Raw genomic sequence first — 21,075 nt, 5'->3', positions numbered from 1 at the left:
TTTATGTTTTGATTTTCTTTGTCACCACAATTACTTTCTGTGATCAGGTTCATTTTTTGTAGTTTGCTTATTTTCCAGCCTATTTCTTAATTTTGACCTTTATGTCAAAGTTGGGCTTTGTTCCCAGGGTGAAGGAGGCACTGTCCCATGCTTTGAATGTTTTGTGCAGCTGTTTTCAGAGCTAGTTCTAGGAGTCTGTAAGTTTTCTGTTCTTTTAAGGTGATATGATTTAAGTATAGGTGTGTTTACTATACTCTTGCCCTATGCTCTGGTCTGTGAGAGATCACAAGCAGTCTTTTCCAACTTGTAACTGTGACCAGAGTTCCTGTTTCCTTGTCACCAAAAGCTCTGGTGTGTTGGTACTTCTCCTCACACTGGGCCTGCAACCCAGATCCTTGTATGGGCAGTTCAATAGAGTCCTGTGCCTAATGCTGGTACAGTGATCCATATAATCTCCTTCTGATTAGCTGTCCAACCACCTTACCATCTGTGGTCTAAGAGCTCCAGAAGCTGCTAATTCAGTTGCCCCTAAGACTTACTGATTTCTTGCATGGCCTGCTGCTGTCTCACTGGGGCATTACCTGGACTGAACATTCCATCCACTGTGTTCCTCAGCCTGATGTGACAGGGTGCCAACCTAGGTTGTCTTGGGCTGAAAAATTGCTTTACCTTGTCCTTTTGTAAAGTCTGCCACTACAAAATTCGTTTTTTAGGTGTTATTTGGAAGTTGTTTAGAGGGGAACATGGGAAAGCTCAGGCAAAATCCTGCCTTTCTCCAGCATCTTGACTTTTCTTTCTTATCTATATTTTCAAAGTCTTCCTCCAATCCCTTCTAGCCTGCCCAAGCTTCTCCTTAGAAGCATCTATAGACTAATACCGCCTACACACACACACACACACAGTTAGCCCAGATCTACCATCTTGTTCTAGTTATTTCATAATAGTGTTTATAGGTTTATGAAGCATTTTATATGCCTTCTCACTTCTTGTGTACATGTCTTTTCATGCAGGCTCACTGAAAACATAAATTATGTCTTATCCTTTTATATTCCTTACGGGCTGAGTATACAGGCAGACCCTTAATCCTATGATTTAATAGCTAAAAAAAGATCTCAAAGATCTTCTGGGTTAAGAACATATGGATTAGGGTACTTGGCCCAGGGACAGGCTGAGAACAGGGATAGTAGTATAGTTCAAGACCATCTAGGACCAGGAAGACTTATTCTGTTTACTGTGAAGCTTTGTCTGACCACAGACCCACAATCTCCATAGAGACTGAGTAAATTTGAAGCCTTTGTGAGTTGTAGCCTTCAGGCCTTTTGTTAAGCTGTGGTTACTTCCCTGATGATTATCACATCTCACAGATGAGATTTCTCCTTTTTCACATCTCACAGGTGAGATTTCTTCCTTTAAAACCTCTAGTTTTTAAACCATCAAAGGGCAGAGCTTCCCTTTTCACTTGCCTGCAAACCTTGCATTGTGAATCCCATCATAGGGGGCTCTTGGCCTCTGTAAAAAGATGGAGTGGGGATCCAATAACATTGTAGTGATTGCTAGTTGGACTGACTCCCACTTCCCCTTTGCCCATTGTCCTTTGAAGCTGCTGGGGCTCCTTTGCTGATTGAGGATGGTGATCTAGGTGATCTAAGGTATTCCCTTAGGACTCGAAGTAGCAGCCGCTGTGGGGTTCCTCACTTCTGTCAAATTGAGAAGTTAGCTGAGAAGAGGAATCTCTTATAGCATTAGAGAAGAGGATAGAAACTATTCTTGTCTGTTTTCATTGCTGACAGGGTGAACAAAGGGAAATTAAAGCTAACCTTCTGGGCAGAACCTTCATTAAGGTTTCTTGACTTTGCCCAGATTATACACGATATGGCATCAGGGCAGAAAATCTGGTCATCCACACTCTAAGGATAAAATGTTTGCTAGAGAAGGGAAACTGCTCGTTTTATACCTTCCCAGCTGCTTCTTGTTTTCTTCAACTGTAAAATCAGTTGGCCCCTCATTGGCTTTATCATTGGATTTCAGATCTGAAGTAAACTTATTAACAGGCTGCCTTAATACTCTGGGAACTTTTCTTATTGGTTTGGAAGATGCATTTCGAAAGCTTTTAACTGATATTTCACAGTGCTATGTTTTGTCTTTGCAGGGAACAAATGAGGTCCTCCGAATGTATATTGCCCTGACAGGACTACAGCATGCAGGCAAAGTCTTAACCAAAACATTGGAGTATGTATGCTTGTGGTATTGCTACTTCCAAAGGGTCAATTAGTCACCAAACACTTATTGGCATATTCCCCCCCCCTGGCTCTGGCCAGGAAATGCAAGGAGCACACCTCAGATGTCTGCTCTCTCTCCTTTCCCTCATCTAGCTAGGATGAGTCCAAAGCCTGGGGCTATGGAGGAGGGGGGTTAGAGAGCATTACCACAAATCTGAAGGGAAGGTGGGATTAGACCCTCTCCCTCTCCCATCTCTCCAAAGCTTTGGGTTCTGAGGGGGCAAGTCTAGATGCCAGGGACTCAGTATCTTCTTGTTACTGATTTTGTTTTCTTCTTTTTAAAAAAAACATGCAGGATCTCAAAGCCATATTTAGAAATAGTGTTTGAGCATTCATATCAGTATTACTGTCATTGTCATTATCCTCATCATCAATATTTTCATCATTATCATTTCAGAACTTGAGCAATACTTTTTTTCCCTGTATCCAAGCTTCCTCCTGGACCAAATAAGCAACAAAGTTCTATTATTGGTTCATGCAGGTGGTCATTTATTTGTTTTTTTTTTAAACATGCAAATAAATTTTAGTCCTTTAAAAAGTCTGAAACATATCAAAGAATGAGTCCAAAGGAGGGTGTCTTTACCAGCTTGCCCTTAAGTTGGAAATTTAGACTGAGAAACTCACATAGCATCCCTTCTGGAGCCTCCACCATAGATGTCTGAAAGAGGCCCCTTTTGTGTGTGGCTTAGATTTGCCAAGAATCCTAGACAAGAAATTCAGGGGTTGAGGGAGGAGGCTAGCTTTCTAGCCTTCCACCATCCTTGAATCCAGCCTTTCCCTCTTGCCTCTCCCCTGACTTTGCCATGGCCTCCTATCTGGCTCCTGGGCCCATAAGGGCATTTGGTTTTCAGTCTGTGAAGTAGCTTGTGCCTCTCATAGGAGAGCAAAGTTATGGGATGAAAAGAAGTCCACAATGTCTGGCTGTATGTGTTCATTTGTTTGATTTTAGAAATTGCTGCTGGCCACCAAATAGGAATTGTTAAGATTCCTTTGTTTGGCAGATGTCTAAAGGACCTGCAACAGAGCCACTTTAATTGAAACTTCATCTCAAGCTAGACCTGGACCTGAATCACTTGACTTCCCAACAGTGACATGCTCCCTTGGGACTAATTCCTTTGTATGAGAAAAAGGTTCCCCCAGAACTCTTATCCCAGCAGTCCAAATCTGTCCGTTTTGAGGGGTACCGTGATTTGTAACTAGGGAACTGAGCAGATCACTAAAGAGAAACTAAATGACAATGTGATCATGGCATTTACCTTTTGCCTTATTTACATTTGTTTTGATCCTCAAAATGACTTCGTGCACAGTTAGTGGTTCTGAAGCTAGATTTGGACCCAGATCTTCCTTCCTCCCCAAGTCCCCCATGCCAAACTGCCTCTAAATAAGATGTAACCAAATAATAGCCTTGTGAGCAGAGGTAGGTAAGCTCCTCGAGCCAGATTCAATCATTTGAGGAACTTTTGGAGTTAGAGCTCCTGAGTCGAAGGCCCAGCTTTTTCACTTACTACAGAGTATAAAGCTGTCCTGTAACTACTTCCGAGCACTGGTCCCTTTGCTGGACCCAAGGGAGGGTTAGGTGTCTTGCTAGACCACTTTAGGAGTACTTCTACTGTTTTCCTCAAACATTACACATTTTTTCCAATTTAATCTTGAGCAAACTTCTTAGGCTTTCTGAGCCTATCTTTTTATCTTTAAAATTAAGATTGTCAGTACAAGCTAAGCCAGTTCCAAAGGGCCCAGTATGAAAAATACTGTCCACCTCAGATTGAGAATTCATGAACTCTAATAGCAGATTGAGGCAGGTTTGGGGGAGGGTGGGTATGTTTCTTGATTTTTTCCCCCAAATGTAGCTTTTATGGAAATATGTTTTATATAACTTTACATGTATAATTGACATATTACTTGCCTTCTCAATAGATAGGGAAGGGGCGGCGCAGTAGGGGAGGAAGGAATTTGCAACTCAGTTTTTTTTAATGTTATAAATTTTTTTTAATAAAAAAATTTTGAAATAAAATGAAGATTGAAAAATCTGCCCATTGCATCCCAACAGTATTGTGAAAGGAGTCAGTACTCACAAAATGCTTTGGAATTATACCTTCAGTAAACTCTCACTCCTAGCAGTAGTTGTGCCTCCAAAATAACGCCTTCGGCTTGAATGAGGCTTTCTGTTAATAAAGGATCTAGATTGCAAATAATCTGTGGGCTCCTCACAGTCTTTCTGCTGAAATGCTCTTCTTAGAAACAAACCAGCCTAGACCTTTGTCAGAACATTGACTATGACTGGCTCAGAACATTGGTACCTGGCTTATTGAGTAGGCTTGTGAATCCCGTTTCAGTGACTTGAGGAAAGGGAACGTGGGTAATGCAATGGAACACTTGTCAAAAAAACTTCGAGAAAGCGTGAGAAGGAAGGTCGATTTGGGTCTGACAGGGAAAGATGGAATCGTACATCCCAATGTGGAGGTAAGTATATGTGTGTGATGCTTTGTCTTGGGCCACTGGTCCTGGGAATTAGGTTAGGGGAGGGGATTGCCCTGGACTCTTTTCATACTTGGCACAAGACAGCAGCAAACTCATTCATTTGTTGCATTTTAATAATCTCCAGACAAGATGTTCTCAAGGCCCCTTCCATTTCTAAACCCTATGATACCTTGAACACATTTTTTATTATTCATACTTTGAAACTTTTTTAAAAATGGGAGCTGCTCACCCACTTAACTCTTCCTTACCCCTTAACAATCTATTCAAGTTCTAACTGGCTTACTCCAGCATCCTTCGTTCACAAATCTAGATCACCTATCCTTTTTATTCCACTATTGTTTTGCTTATTAATTACACATTATTTTCTTAACCATTTCTTCCCAAATTTCCCATAATCCCTCCTCAATTTCATTTGCACAATTACTTCAGATCATGAGAGCTCAATAACTTAGCGATCCCGTGTTCATCTACTCCACCCCAGAACTGGGGGAGGAAGCTCCTCTTCCAAATGTCTAGTCATATATCTGCATTATGAAAGAACTTGCATAAAACATCTTAGAGAAATAAAATCAGTCACAAAACCAACAGACTTTTTACTTTTAAATTTATTGTATACAGCCTTTTCCATTTATATTCTTCCTGAGAAATCCCAATTGAGAGGTTGAAAGTTTTATCAGCATATAAATTAATCCACCTTACAGAGAAAAAAATAACAAAATGAGGGTAAAATAGGTTAAGAATACCAGATCTCTCTTTTTAAGAGCATAGAAGAATGCAAAAAAATAATAGTTATGTCAAAAGAGATATTTGGTGGACAAGTTACTTGAAGCATGATCATTCACTAGCCTAACTTCTCAGTTTGCCTACTCTGCAGGACAGTGCCCATCTGTAAAATTTCTCTTCACTCAAGTAGTGGCATCAGGGCTAGTCTTGATATCAGCACTTCTAGTTCACGTGCTCCAGAAGTGGGAGCATGAGAGATTTGGGGGACTGGTTAATGCACTAATTTGATCCCAGAGTGATCTTGGTGAAGCAGTGTTAAATTCAGTTCCTTTTTCAAAGTTATGCACTCTGCAGCTGGCATTCTGCTTTCCTTACAGGAGAGTGCAAAGCGACTGGAAGAAAACGTGTATTATTTTGGAAAAACGGTAGAGGTGTTGCTGAAGAGGTTTGGCAAGGTAACTAGCCTTCCCTTTGGTCAGTGATGCATCAGTCCAGTATGGGGACCAATACTGAGAAGGAACTGCAAGTCACCTTGCACTCTGCAGAAAAGCTCATCCCCTGCCAGGGTTCTGGGATGTTATAGAGCAGCCACTGCCCTTTCTGAAATGCTTTTGTTCTGATCACTTCTGTTCATGGGGTGTATGAGGCTTTAACAGGTGCTCCTTATCACACCTCAGGGGGGAAAAGGGGTCAGGGAGTGACCCTGACATGGCCTTTTCCAGGGTCCCCAACAATTGATAAAAGGAGAATACTTTCAGAATGTCCTGCCCCTCTGCCAGGCTCTACTGAAACCCCACCAGGCCTTCAAGGCCCAGCCTTGGAACTGCCTCCAACCCAAAGCCTGCCTTGGTCTTATCTCTCTGGAAGCAGTCCTTCACTGCAGCCTGTTCTGATCATATCTGGCATTCTTACCATTGATGTGGATACCTTATTCTACCCACTAAATTTGGAGTCTTGGGGCAGGGACTGGACTTGGCTCACCCTCATGTCCATCCTAGATTTAAGCAGAAAGACTTCAGTGTTTGTTAAAAAGAGCTTTCATCCTCACCCTGAGGATTTAAGAAACATTGAAAAAACGGCCCAGATATTTGGGTCTGTTCAGTCTGCTCCTTCTGTCTTGAGAATTAGAGGGCCACATACATCTTTGTAACTGAGACCCAACTCATATGCCATGAGAAGTCTGTCATTGTAAAAATGAGGTTCAGTCACCTCAGTCTGGCAAGGCTAACCAGGAAAGGGGAGATTTTACTTGGGGTTTCTATAGAAAGATTCCCTCTGAGGCCAAGACTGCTTGATTGCAAATACAGGGCCAGCCCCATAGGGGATTGGCCAAGGGCGGCCTCCTGTCCCGAGGAGCTCTCCAGCAAGAGCTGTCGGAGCAGCCTGCAAGAAGCGGCTGCAGAATGTCTTTGGATTAAATGAGGAATGTCCTGAGTATCTTACCATGGGGGCTTTCCCACAGAGCTACCTCCCTTCTCAGGGTTGTAGCTTTGGCTGAAATCTAGGTGGCTTCCTTGCCTACATCAGAGGGGAACGCCCTCTCATTGAATTGCTCTTCCCTTTAGAGACAGAACATTGGTGGGTTCGGAAGGTGGTTGTGGATTTCCAGGGATCTCTTCAGGGTTGATGTGACTCCCTTTTCCTAGACTATCTTGGAAGAGCAGATGACCATGAAGCGCATGGCGGACATTATGATTAACATGTATGCCATGACCGCCGTCCTCTCGAGATCTAGTCGCTCCATCCGCATTGGACTGCGCAACTACGACCACGAAGTGAGTAGGGAGGGGCTGAGGGCGTGGGTGGTTTTTCTCTTAAATTCGGTACGTGTGTGGTGGACCTGATATTCCACTCGCTTTCAGTGTTGTTTTGGAAATGCGGTTGGTTTTGGAGAAGGAAGCATTTCTTTGAGAAATGGGTTTGATGGCTGTGCTTGGCTAGGAAGCCACCTGATCAGTTATTTAAGGGCTGGCTTCTTTTCTCAGTTTTGGTCTTGCCTGCAGAAAGAAATGAAAGAGTTTTTTACATTCAATGATTCCTTAACATCTTATCCCCATGGAAGTAAGAGGAATAGCATTCGTCTGTGCCCTAGAACGGGTAGCCCCAATTCACTGGGCCTGCAGCGCCAACACTTCCCCCTCGTGAGCGTCAGGCCAAACGAGGAGGCCCTTCCTGTCATTACAGCTGTGATATTATGGCATTACGGGCCCGACCGTCCATTCAGTACATCTCACCTCAGGAACCGAGGGGAGGGACGAGCGTTCCCTAACCCCCTGGACACCGGCTCAAGAACCGGCGTTCTCCTCGTGCTGAGGGCCCAGAGCCGGGCCGGCCTGCCCTTCCTTCTGGCCTCGTCTTCTCCTGGACATGCCCTCGCTGGTCACTAAGAGGGGGCGGGGGAGGGGGATGTTACCCCTATTCTGCCCCTTGTGGCCCCGGCTGCCTCAGGGTTGAGATTACTGCATTATCTGTAGCAAACAGGAAACTTTAAAATCCATTCCGCTGGACTCTTCTTCCTCCCAGGTGCTACTGACAAATATCTTCTGCACTGAAGCCTATTTCCAGAATCTTTACAACATGGCTCAGTTAGAAAAATGTAAGTGATGGGGGGGGGGGGGCTGCTGACTGGGAGGGGGGGGGTTGGTCGTGTGTCTGTGTGAGAGTCAAGAATAACAAGGAGCAGATTTTCCAATGAAGATCTTGCTTATGCTCGTTTTGCCTGATTAGTTAGCTGAATAAGGGCCCCTTCCTCTTTCCTTAGTACCCAATGAGTAAGTTACAAAGTATTAGGAAAATATCTTCATTCCTCTTGTAGTCAGCATTTTCACAAACCAAGTAATCAAGTGATTGTTCTTAAAATAATTGACCATTCTTAGTAGAGCCATAGCAATAACGACAAGACCTTCGTGAATGGTACTATCTTCTCTCTGTGCAGTGGAAATTGGCTTAAGATGATCAAAAAACCCATCTCTAGTGAGGCATACAGTGTGGTGTCTGTGCATTGTTGGGCAGGCCCTACCCCCAACTCCACAGTCTGCCTACTTCACTGGGAGTTTCTCTTCCAATCTTTCCCAGAAAGCTGACCCTTGTGAAATCGTCCTCTGCTCTAGCAGACGGGACTACTGTGCCTATTACTGGACCATACTCCAGGAGCCTCATTAGTTCCTAGAGAAGAAAGCAAGAGTTTTGTCTGTGCTTATTAAAGAATACAATCAAGATGCTTAACAAATTTTATTATCTCTGGCATTCAAATTTGTCTAGAAAAGTCAAGGGGGTTGCCAGCATTCTTTTCTATCTTAGATGACTGGCAAATAGAAGAGTCTTCTCCTCTCCCCAGTTTTTTGACGTTTGGATATTCAGGACAGTGAATCAGCTCCCTCTGCTTCATTCAGGCAGAACTAATGGTCCCTCCCTCTGAGTCATTTACTTTGAATTTCACTCTCAGACTTTCCATGGACCCTTCCACAGTTACGGACTTCAGGTTATGGTCACTCTGTTGATTAAGGAGGACGTACTTTGGATAACCCCCGGCTGCAACAATAGGATGACCAGAAAGTGGCTGATTAGACAGACTCCTTTTTTCAGCCCTACTTTTTAGTAGTCATCTTTTTTTTTCTTTTTCCAGATTCTTCTGAAAATTTAGATGAACATATTAAAAAAGCTGCCCGGCTGGTACTGGAGACTAGATCCTTCCCATGTGCTCATCCCTTGCAAAGGCTATTGTGAGAAGCAGGAAAAAGTACACCTGGAATCCATATATGATTATGATCCACCACGTCATTGAACTATATAATCAGCTCATGGCTTTAGATGGGTCTGATTTAGAATGACACTTGCCATTTTTTCACAGAATAAATTCATAATTAACTCATGAAAAGGGTTTCTTAAAAATGTTTAAAGGTCTGTTTAATTCCTTTTGTCTTGTCAAATCCCTGAAAAGGACTCTATCTTGAGAAATTTTGCTAAACTAAATCCTACTACTGAATACTACTAGCACACACTTCACATAATTTGTGTTCCTTACTAGACCGAGTAAGAAATCGAACTTGACAAGTTCTTGAAGAGGAAACAGCAGATTTGGCAATCCAGATCAGAATTTTGCTCTCAGGATTGACTTTCCCAGTTCTTAGATTTGCATGTCTCTAATCAGGAGGGATTTAGAACACTTTTTCATGGTATTTTCACAGTTTTAATTTCTGCATCTGAAAACTGCCTATTCATATCCCTTGACCACTTGTCAATTGGAGAATGGATTGATTTCTTATAAATATGACTTAGTTCCTTATAAATCTGAGAAATTAGACCTTTGTCAGAGATTTTTGTTATAAAATTTCTTCCCAGTTTGTTGCTTTCTTTCTAATTTTGGTGGTATTGGTTTTCAAAATCTTTAAAAATATAATCAAAATTATTCATTTTACATTTCTATCTCTTGCTTGGTCTTAAATTCTTCTCTTACCCATAGATCTGATAGGCATACTATTTATATGTTCACCTAATTTATAATTTCCCTCTTTATATTTGTCATTTATATATTTTTTAATTTATATATATGTGTGTGTGTGTGTATATATATATATATATATGCACATATATATATATAAATTTTTAAGTCATCTTGGTATAGGGTGTGAGATGTTGATCTAAACCTAATTTTTCCCCTACTGTTTTCCAATTTTCCCAGCAGTTTTTGTCAAATAGTGGATTCTTGTCCTAAGTGGGTTTATCAAACACGGGCTTGCTCAGGTCATTTACCCCAAGTCTATTCCATTGATCTACCCTTCTATCTCTTAGCCAGTACCAGATTGTTTTAATGATCACTACTTTATTTACATTTTAAGTTCTGGTACTGCTTTCCCAATTCTTAGAGCTGGAGGGGCTACATGAAATGTAATGGGGAGAGACCTGGATTGAATCACTGCCTGAAAATGAGGTCAGAATCCTGTGCATCTTCTCAGAATTAGCACTTCTTAATCCTCCTACTTGCCTACTGGTTAAAAAAAATGGACCCTGGGGTCCCCATCCCTGGAATGATTATACTTCCAAGAAAACCCATGTTCTGACCAAAGCCTTCTTAAGCCTAATTTTCATTCTACCCATCCTCAAGTTTCAAAGTGCTTCCAGCCCCCACACTCAAAACTGGATTTAACAAAAATCAGGATTTCAGATTGGAAGGGACCTCAGTGACCCTCTAAGCCAACCCCTGCCTGAAAAAGGAATCTCCCCTTCGATATCCTGGATGAGTAAGAGGCCCAATGTGGAGGAACTCACTCTCTTAGACAGCGCAAGTGTTTCTAGAACATGAAGCTTCTTTAAATGCAAATTCTGCTTTTTGCTTCTGGTTCTGCCTGTCTTGGGGCCAACTAAACTAAATCTAATTTTCCTTTACCACATGACAGCTATAATGATGTCTTTCTTCCTTCTCCTTTTTTTAGACTAATCTGCCCCAGTTACTTCAACCAATTCTCACCCAGCAGGAACTTTTGGCCCTTCACCATCCTGGTTTTCCTCCTCTAGACACATTCTGGCTTCTTCCAAAATGGGGTTCTTCCAAAACGGAGTGCCTCCTGACAAACCCAAGTCCTGCAAAGGTAGCCTTACCAGGGCAGGGTACAGTGAAATGTTCACCATATTCCTACCTTTTTTTTTTAACCCTTACCTTCCACCTTAGAATTGATACTAAATAGTTCCAAATAAGAAGAGCTCTAAGCAGTGAGGGTTAAGCAACTTGCCCAGATAGCTAGGAAGTATCTAAGGCCAGTTTTGAACCCAGGTCTCTAAGCCTGCCTCTATCTACTGAGCCACCCCTGGACCTGTGTGCGTGTATCTTCCTTTTACATAGATGTTTGCATGCTGTCTTCCCCATTAGGCTGGGAGTGAGAGGAGGGATTCTTTTCCTTATTTTTGTGCTTAGTGCTTAGCTCAGTCCCTGAAACCTAGTTGGTTTCTTGGTAACTGCTTATTGACTCATTGACAAAATGCATAAAATACAAGCAATTACCAAGGAAACTATATTGAAATGCAAATATTTTTTAAAACCAACCTAACTCCACAGAGCCCAGATTGAGAATCCCAGTCCTGTCTGGCATCATTTGGGGATCTCGTCAGCTCCCACATGTTTAACTGTCATCTCTACCCAGCTGATTCCCAGGTCTCTATCCAGCCCTTATGTCTCGGCTCCCCGGATGTCCTACGGGCATTTCAAACTATACGTCTGAAACATATTTCCCCTATTTATATCCTGCCAGAGGGAGCTGGGGAAAATCACAAAACCCTGCTGACTGGATCATCTCTGGGTCCTCCCTGCTTTTGTTGTTGTTTGTGCCGTTTTATTTTTTCCCCAATTAATCTAAAAACTATTTCCAATATTTTTTAAAGAATTTTGAGTCTTGAGTTCTCTTCCCTCTCTTCCCCCCCTTTCTTAATATAGTCTAAGAAGGCAGTGTGGGGCAGTGGGAAAAGCACCATTGTTTGTCCGAGGATCCAAGTGCAAATCCTACCTCTGATGTTCAGTACTTCTATAGCTTTGGGCAAGTGCCTTTACCACCATCCTCTAAAGAGAGAAACATCAGAGCACCTGCCTAATCCTCCTCTGCACTCATTATCATAGGAGTGAAAAAACAGATGGCTTGCTGATAGTTACTCATGAAGAGATCCAATCTGGCCCTCCCAAGAAGAGGTTCCAGATCAAACGCTAAATGGTGCTCCTTGATGGGTCCTTCCTGTTCCAGAATAGCTTCTGCACGTCCATTGCCCACACTGGGGCAACAGTTGAATTAAGTGTGGCCAGGGAGGGAGGGGAGAAGAATATATTGACACAGTTATTAAACAATTGATCAGTTAATAAGCAATTATTAGGTGCCAGTGATGTATCGGGCATGGGGGAAGAGAAAGAAAAAGGCTCAAAGAGCTGCCACTAAAGTATAACCCCTTCTCCACCAAGGATTCTCATACAAAATCACATGCTGGAGAAAGTTTCCTTTAGTCACAAATAGAAGCAGTAGCAATAATGATTTTCTCTTAACTCCATAATTCTGGAAGTAGATCCATTTCTTTTGAACCCAACTCTCCACCTGTCACACTTGTGGTAAAGGATCACTCATTAAATCTGAAAGAAAAGCCCAAATGAACCCGTTCTAGAAGCTCTGCCTTTCTCGGGGTCTAACCTGCCTTCAGCCTGTGATGGGGCCTCTCCTTTTCTGTAGCTACAACAGACTTTACAGTAATAATGTCCAAAACAGGGTAACACCAACCCTGGGCAAATGTCTTCCCTTCTTTCTAAACCCATTTCTTCATCTATAAAATGAGGGTGTTTGACCAAAGTATCTTCCAAGTCTACGATTATATGATTATACTGTTTGGGTCCAAAGGTGCAGGCATTACTGCCGTGTAATAAAAGGTCCCAGGAAATCACTGCCTACTGCTGCCTTACTAGGGGGGAGAAGAGCAGCCAATTATTCCTCTGACCTCAAGCCTTGTGCCTTCCATCTCCTGCTGGAAGCAGCTGGGCCTGAGGAAAGGTTGCCAAGGGCCAAGCTGGGCATCTTCCATCTGCCCCAAAACAACCACTTCCATCTCTGCCACCACAAGGCAACATTTCTATCCCCTTCTGCCAGTCCATTCTCTCAATTAGAACAGAGACCATCCAGGGCAAAGAGGGACATCACACCCTTTGACTTCCATCCTTCCATCGCTCGCTACTCCTATCCTTTGAAGAAAGAGGAAGAGAAAAGTTCATGGCGGATGGGACTTCTTTCTCTTGTGTGTGGGTTTGGCATCCATCTCCAGATGTGCCCTTTTCCTGCCTAATCTCCAGCCTTTGTAAAGAAGAGGAGGTGGGAAGCAGGACCTCCCAGCTGACCTTGTGCCTCCCATCTCATGATGCACTTGTCTCCAGTCTTGCCTCCAACCTCTGCTGAGAAGAGGAGGGATGCCCTCCACTCAAAGATGGTCAACCTGGTGACTGAATTCCTGTAGCTCATCAACCAAGCCCCATTCCTCCCTACCCCGCCTTCCATCTGATTCCTCATTCTCGTCCCCCTCAACCACCTCATCCTAAAATTTCAACCGAACACCGCCTAGCCCTTCCATTGTGCCCTCTGGGAATCCCTGTTCCATAGGCAACAAATGTTTCTTTATCCCAACTCTTTCCCTCTCCCACGTCCATCTATGAAATACTGCTGAAACGTGGCTCCCCTCTGACGACACAGTTTCTTCCAGTACTGGCTGCACCTTCCCCATTCTCCTCAAGGTCAAGAATGGGAATTGGAGTACTTCTTGCTTTTTTTTTTTAAGTTTTAATATACTATTCAAGGTATATTTTTAAGTGGTGTTCAGTGTCGCATTTGGAGGGGAAAGGCATCTAATTCCACACAATATGGAAGATTCTAAAATGTATCCATTAATTTGCTTTTTTTTTTAATTGCCCCTTCCAGCTTCTCCTACTATTATCACTCACCTCTCTTACTATGAGAGTCATGCTATTTATATCTAAAGCTCAATTCGAATCCTGGTTCCCCACGTCATTCCCTTCCTTCCTCAATGCATTCACTACCTGGCTCACAAGTTTTCTCTCCAACTCTTGCCTTCCTATTAGGGGTCCTCAACACATATATTGATTCTCTCAAACACCTTAGCTACTGAGTTCCTCAACCTACCCACTTCCCATGAGCCATCCCTCAACCCCACCTCAGTTGCACACAAAGATAGCCAAACCTGTAATCTTGCCATCACCTACAAATGTACCACCTGAGTGTTCAAGAATTATAAGCTATCCAGCCATTTTTGGTTTTGTTTTGTTTTTTACCTTTCCCTCTGCCTTCCTTTATAAAACTACTATTCTCTGTCAGCACCGTGGCCTCCAGTTCCTTGATTCTTCAGTTCTCTCTGAACTAGCCACTCTCTTCTTTTCTCCATTTTGAACTGTAGGTAAACCAATTTTACTCTGTTCTCTCTTGAATTCTTAGTCCCTTTATATTGCTGATAATACCCAGCCAAATCTCAGCTTTGGATCAGTCCCACCTCTAGCTCCCTTTTGCTCCCTTACTCATGCCACTGAATGAAAATGGGGGGGAAATGATGTAACTCTTCTGATTGGATCCTAACAAATTTATGTGATACAACCCCAACTGGGCTCTCACTGCTATTGGACAATATTAGCTCCCTTTTCACCTCACTATCCCCACTTTTCCCAACCTTTTCAACCCACTTGAAACCTCCCCCATGGGTCCTCCTTCCCCCACTCTCTTAGCTGAGTGCTTTTCTCATGGGACAGAAAAAGTTGAGGCCATTCTCAGTGAGGTCCCTCTTCTCCCTCATCTTCATTTCTTATCACTCATTTCTTCTACCACTCTCTCCTCCTTCACCCCTGCTTCTCATGAAATAGCCTTACTTCTGACCAAAGCCTCTGTCTTCTTTGCTGGATCCTTCTCCAGGTCATACCTTATATCCCTCAGGTTCCTTTCCTGGGTCTTCTTCTCCCTGAATATTTCCCTTGATGATCAAGCTTTAGTTTTGACCTCTATGCCAATTATTCTCCTTTCCTGCCCCATTCTCTCTGCTGACCACCAATCTTGCCTTTCAGATATCTTGAAATGGATGCCCAATAGATAGCTTAAACCATGTTCAAAACCGAATTCATTATCTTTCCCTATAAATCTTCCTCCCACCCCTCTTACCTTCCCTAATATTGTAGAGGACAACATAGGCGTCATCTTTAACTCCCCAGTGTTTCTCATCACCCCCTTCCTATGTCCAAGGCCTTTGCAACATCTTCCCAATACACCTCCTTCTCTTATCTGAAACTGCCACGATTCCAGTGTAGTTTCTCATTGTTCCTTGCCTTGATTACTACAATAATAGCCTGCCAGGCTCTCCTGAAACCAATCCATTTCTCCAGTTAGCCACTAAGATTTTCCAAAAGTATAGTTCTGATCCCGTCAAACTCCAGTGGCTCCCTATCACATCCAGGATTGAATACAAAAAGCTCAGTTTGACATTCAAAGCCCTTCCTAACCTACCCCTCTTCTCCTTTTCCAGTCTTCTTATATTTATTCCTCCACATCTACTTTGAGCCAGTGACTCTGACCTCTCTGCTGTTCCATGAACGAGACCCTCCATATCTTGGTTCTCAGAATTCTCCCCTTCTCTGTCTCTGGCTACTGTCTTCCCTGGCTTCCTTCAAGTCCCAACTAAAATCCCACATCCTCTGGGTAGCCTTTCCCACCCCCCTTTAATTCCAGTGCCTTTCCTCTGTTGATTGCAGTTGCTTCTCATCATTTGAGGTAGTTCTGTGCTCTAAAGTTGCCACAAACACTGAATAAATGACCCATTGCTCCTTGGGAGAATAACAGAGTCAGGTTCCTGCGAGCCTCTGGTTACAACCTTTACTTTCCCAAGAAGACTCATGTACAAGATTAGCAAATTTCCTCTTCTTTTTTCTGCCTGAACTATATTGTGGATCCATAAACATGAACTCACAGCCAATAGCTCTATAACGCATTCCTGAATAAAACTTATCTATTGCATATATTTTCTCCTTCAGACCCATCACAGCCTTCTTGGGCTTAGAAACACCAGAAAGCACCTCAACACCACCCTTGGGGGCCATTTTAAACAGCAAAATCACCAGCAAAACACAAAAATGCAAAAAACAGCACTAAGTCAACTGCAGAACAGATAGCTGGTTAGAGTACAAGACCCGAAACAAAAAGGCAGAGCATTGCCTTGATGGATGCTCAGTGCGTGATCGTGAAAGCATGAGTTAGTGATTTAGCAAGTGAGCAAATTCACAAATGAAAGCCTAGAATAATGGGGATCAGCTGTATTTCCTCTCTTTCCTGTTTATAGCTTGCTTTGCACATGTTTGCTTGCGTGTTGTCACCTCCAGTTAATTTCATCTCCTTGAAGGCAGAAACTGCCTTTTTTCTTCTTTTGTATCCCCAGTACTTAGCACAGAACCTGGCACATGGTGGTAGCATCAGAAATGTTGATTGAAAGCAGAACCAGGAAAACATTGTACACAGTTAACAGCAATATTGTGGGACGATCAATTGTGTCAGACTTGGCTACTCTCAGCAATACATGATCCCGGACAACTGAGGGACTTGGGACAAAGAATGCTCTGAGATCTGTCGGAGTCAGAATGTAGATCAAAGCACTGTATAATTATTGGGGTTTATATTGGGGGATTTGGGTTTTATATGATTATTCACTTACAAAAATGAACAGTATGGAAATATGCTTTGCATATTTAATGAATATACAGTCCACATCGAATCGCTTGCCAATTCCAGGATGGAGGAGGAAGGGAGGGAGGGAGACAAGTTCAATCATAACTTCAGAAAATTTATGTGAAAATGATTACATGTAATTGGTAAAAAAAAATTATTTTAATTTTTTTTAATGTTGGCGGCTGATATACGTAGCATAGAGTGAGCACCAAAGGCAATCCATTCATTTAACAGTTTAACTTCAAGCAATTCAGAATTAGAAGAAAATCTATTGTAGCCTAATGGAAATTGGCAACATAAGTTTAAAGATACTAAGTCTAAAGAGAAATTATCAAAAAGGTGTGAGCATAGAAGTAGCATCTTGGCACTGAAATGCTAAATGAATTTCAAAGTGGACAGCAGAGCACTTTACAAAAAAAAAAATAGGAATGAGAGATTCTCTTTTTTTAAATGCAAGGAAAACATAGAGCAAATCTCCCACTCATTTCACTATGTGGTGTTTGGGGCCTTTGAAAGATGATATACTGCACTAGATGGATAGATGGATATATTCAAAAGGGAGGATGGCTACAACAATCATGATTGACCTACGGAATTCTATCAGGAAGTTTCTGCTAGACCCAAATTGGTGATCAGATCAGTCTGATGGCAAGATCTACTTCCCTCTGAATCTGGCAGAATCAGCAGAGATTTACTGATTTTTTTTTTCCCCTGGAGTTCTTCAAACTTCACAACAGCTTCCATGTTCTCCTGGTGGATTATAGTTCCACTCTGTGTTTTTTAGTGACCAGGGACCCACATCCACTCTCTCATTCTGTCAGCTACAGGTACCCAAATCGTCTTCTTTCTTGCATGCCTCGTTACCATTCCTGGGGTTATTTGCTAAGACATGTAAATAAAAAAATCCGTTCTGCCCTTCCCTTTCTTGTCCATTACTCAGTGTTTCAGTTAAATATGCCGGCAGATTCAGCCTCCTCCAAAGCCTGAGCAAAGACCACTTGGGAAGCTTCTGGGCATCAATGGACCCACGTCTTACATCACATTCCTTGGAGGGAGAGGGTGTGGGATTGGGGGATGAGAGGGGCAGGTGTGTCCCCTTTCCGTTTGATCACAAACGTTGAAACTGCATTGTGAGTGATGAAGTGTGGGAATGCCAGCATCCCGGTACTTTGTAGCAATGATGAATTGAGGGAGCATTGGCAATGTCTGCAAAATGATTTCAAGGTCCCTGTGGGCACTCTGCACTGCATGCATGGTTGGGTTTGTCCTGGAGCCTAGAGAGCTAGCTACGGCTAGGAGATTAATTGATAATTCAGGGCAGGTGTTCATCAGAATAATTGTGCTATTTCCTAGGTGCCTTGATGTTTTCCCATACTAAACCATGGGCAGGGCAGTGAGATAGCCTTCTGAGGTTCTGAGTCCTTTTGGTGTCCGTCCTACCAAACTGTCTTCTTCAAACTTGCTTTCAGTCTTTAAGAAAACCATTCGAAGGCAAATGGAGCATCTGCGAAATGTAGCTATTTCCAGAACAGTATTTAATGAGCTGTTTGAGCTCTCTGGAAATAGTGTCAGTGGGGAAAAAATCTAACCAAGTAACAAAATGAACTTCTTTGAAAAATAGCCCAATCAATGCATAGACCATTAAAATGCTTATTTACGTATTTCTAAATATCTCCACAAATAAGCTTGGTAGCATCTGATTACACTTAAAACAAATGTCCTTGGTAGTAGGGTGTCCTCTAGGCATCCCAACCTCATCATATCAAAAAAAACAAAAAGAAAGCCAAAACCCCACATGATTTTCCTCCCCACCACCAACTTTCCAATCTTCCCTATGACTGCTGAGGGCACCATCATGTTCCAAACAATCCAGGCTCAACTCTTCCCGGACATTCACCCCACATAGCCAATCCACTGCCAAATCTTGGCATTTCTACCTTCCAGCATCTCTTCTCTCCCACCATTCAAGTTCAGATCCTGATGGCTTCTTGCCTAGACTACAATGTAAAACTTATAGGCAGACAGTTCAAAGTTCTCTCACTATAAATATCTCCATACGCACGAGCAAAAATAGTTCTTAAAAAGGTAGTAAAAGGTTCCCTGAAGCCTCAGAGGCTCCCCAACAAAGCTCTTTCTCTGCTTCCCCCAACCCCTCACTTTCTGTCTTAGTACCAACTCTACGACAGAAGGGTGGCTACTAGGCAAACCGGTTTAGGGACTTTTCCCAGCTAGGAAGTGTCTGAGGTCATCTATGAACCCAGGTCCTCTCCACTTCAGGGCTGGTGCTCTATCCACTGTGCCACTTAACTGTCCCTCAGAGTTCTTTTTTTTTTTAATTTAAAAAATAAACCTCTTACCTTCCATCTTAGAATCAATAGTAAGTATAGGTTCCAAGGCAGAATGGAAAGGTCTAGGCAATGGGGGTTAAATACTCAGTGTGCAAGGTCATATTTGAACCCAAGACTTCTCAGAGTAGTATTTGGCTTGTAACCCCAATTCTCAAGATCCCTTAGTATTACTCTTCCTTAGGATAAAACCGCCCCCCTAAATTTTTAGTTTTTCTGACCTATTTCCAAAAACCTTGAGCTTACCTGTGTTCTGGGAAAGATGCCAACTCTAGGAAGAGGGGCAAGATAAGCTGAAGGAGGAAGAAACGGGGAATTTCAAGTGTATCTTTACTGTTCCAGGCTGAAAATCATAGGACAGCCACAGGTTTTTGACCATGGGAGTCGTTAGGGGTATGTAATGTTGACAATCATGTGCTCAAGATTTGAAACTTCACAGCCCTCCTCTGTGGCGTTGGACAGAGGGAAGGAGGAGAATCTTGCATCAGGAATATTGTAGAAGTCTGTGATTGTACATAGAAGGAGAGAGGACATTTCTGCCCCAAGAAAGCAGTTTGTGTGGGCAGAATATCTTTTCCTTCCCTGTCCCTCCCCCTCTTCCCCCTTCCCCACTGTTTTCTCCAAATAAAGCCACATTTTCTCTGCAAGGATCTTATCCAGTCTCCTGCCTGCTCATTAGAATAATTTCTGGGGGTGCCAGCTAACCTAAAACTCCACTCCACACAACTCATGATCTTCATTCCTGGAGACAGCATCCAGATCAAAAGGGTGCTGACACTAGTGGCATGAGAACAAGCACTTATTGAGCACCTCCTACATGCCAAGCACTGTACAAATATTAATGAAATTTCTAGAACCCATTTTCCCAAAGATTAGCCTATGAAATTATGATATTGGCTAACACAGTTTTTACAAGTTGATTTCTGACCCGTCCCATATCAATCCACTGCTAAATCTGATCACCACCTTTCCCAAAATGTCTCTTTGACTGTTAACAGCCAATGCCTTAGCCCAGATGTTCATCACTTTATGTCTGGTTTGCCATACTTGTTTCCCCAATCTAAGTTCATCCCACACATAGAATCTTAGAGGACTAATCTTTCTACCCAGTGCAAGAATCTCTTTAACAATCATCTTTAATATAATTATTAGATTATATATTATACTATATTTATATTATATTACATTATATATATAGTGGCATGGAACCAGTGTCTGGACCCAGTTCTGCCACTAAATGCTATTAGCAAGCAAGTCACATTACCTCTTGAGGTCCTGATTTCCTTACGTCACAGCTTTTGTTGACTATATTAAAATGAATAAAATACTAAGAAAAAAATCTCAAAAAGCAACTTGAGTCCATACAAAGACAATAACAAAGAGGATACATGTTGATTCAAAAAGATTTAAACAAATCCCCCCTCTGGACACTAACCATGTGATCAGGGGCAAGTCATTTGCTCATCTTTTTTAAAAAGAGGATTGATGAATGAAAATTACATCTTTAGTCCCTACCTTGCAGGAATACTGTGGAATTCTTGTGACAAGGTATACAAAGTGTTCTGCAAGCTCTAATGGGCTACATGAATGTCACTTAACCCTGTTTGCCTCAGTTTCCCTTTCTGTAAAATGAGCTGGAAAAGGAAATGACAAACCATTCTAGTATCTTTGCTAAGAAAACCCTAAATGGAGTCACAAAAATCTGGACATGGCCAAGATGGTGGCTTAGCAGAAGCAAAAGCTGAAACTGCTCTGGCAATCCTTCCAAACCAATCTTTTAAAAGCACCTCAAAATGACAGGAGTCAAAAACCAACATCAAGACAAAGTGCAGGGGCTCTCTAACTGAATACAACTTGGAAGGTAGGCAGAGAGAGTCAATTTTTATGGGAGAAGGAAGAATTGGAAGCAAAACCCCACAGAGGAGTACCGGCTGACCATCTCCCTACCTATTGTGCGAGTTTCCATGCCTGAGAATAGGCCAATTTCAGAATCTCTGGATCCTGCCTACACCAAAAGAG

General features: G+C 42.4%; 2 protein-coding genes across 7 annotated transcripts in view; one reads left to right on the top strand and one right to left on the bottom strand.

The window, feature by feature from the left end:
* Nucleotides 1-9,374, top strand: part of ACAD9 (acyl-CoA dehydrogenase family member 9) — a 48,703-nt gene extending 39,329 nt beyond the window's left edge. Inside the window, exons 13-18 of the mRNA XM_001378507.4 lie at nucleotides 2,150-2,229; nucleotides 4,616-4,742; nucleotides 5,861-5,938; nucleotides 7,130-7,258; nucleotides 8,007-8,079; nucleotides 9,109-9,374. Of these exons, the coding sequence (XP_001378544.1) occupies nucleotides 2,150-2,229; nucleotides 4,616-4,742; nucleotides 5,861-5,938; nucleotides 7,130-7,258; nucleotides 8,007-8,079; nucleotides 9,109-9,209 (588 nt within the window). The 3' untranslated portion in view covers nucleotides 9,210-9,374. The remainder of the gene's footprint in view (nucleotides 1-2,149; nucleotides 2,230-4,615; nucleotides 4,743-5,860; nucleotides 5,939-7,129; nucleotides 7,259-8,006; nucleotides 8,080-9,108) is intronic.
* The window catches only part of CFAP92 (cilia and flagella associated protein 92 (putative)), an 81,411-nt gene continuing 65,683 nt past the window's right edge, over nucleotides 5,348-21,075 (bottom strand). For 4 of the 6 annotated variants that reach the window (XM_056806575.1, XM_007500334.3, XM_007500338.3 and 1 more), the window contains one exon: nucleotides 8,135-9,014. In XM_056806575.1, the coding sequence (XP_056662553.1) occupies nucleotides 8,872-9,014 (143 nt within the window). In that variant the 3' untranslated portion in view covers nucleotides 8,135-8,871. Of the gene's footprint in view, nucleotides 7,481-8,134; nucleotides 9,015-21,075 lie in introns of those variants that run through there. The other 2 variants (XM_007500337.3, XM_056806576.1) reach the window with 1 other exon arrangement.

The sequence above is a fragment of the Monodelphis domestica genome, chromosome 7 (genome assembly GCF_027887165.1).
Source record: "Monodelphis domestica isolate mMonDom1 chromosome 7, mMonDom1.pri, whole genome shotgun sequence".
Lineage (NCBI taxonomy): Eukaryota > Metazoa > Chordata > Mammalia > Didelphimorphia > Didelphidae > Monodelphis > Monodelphis domestica.
The sequence above is the reverse complement of the archived record's forward strand: the minus strand, read 5'-3'. Positions and strand labels throughout refer to the sequence as shown.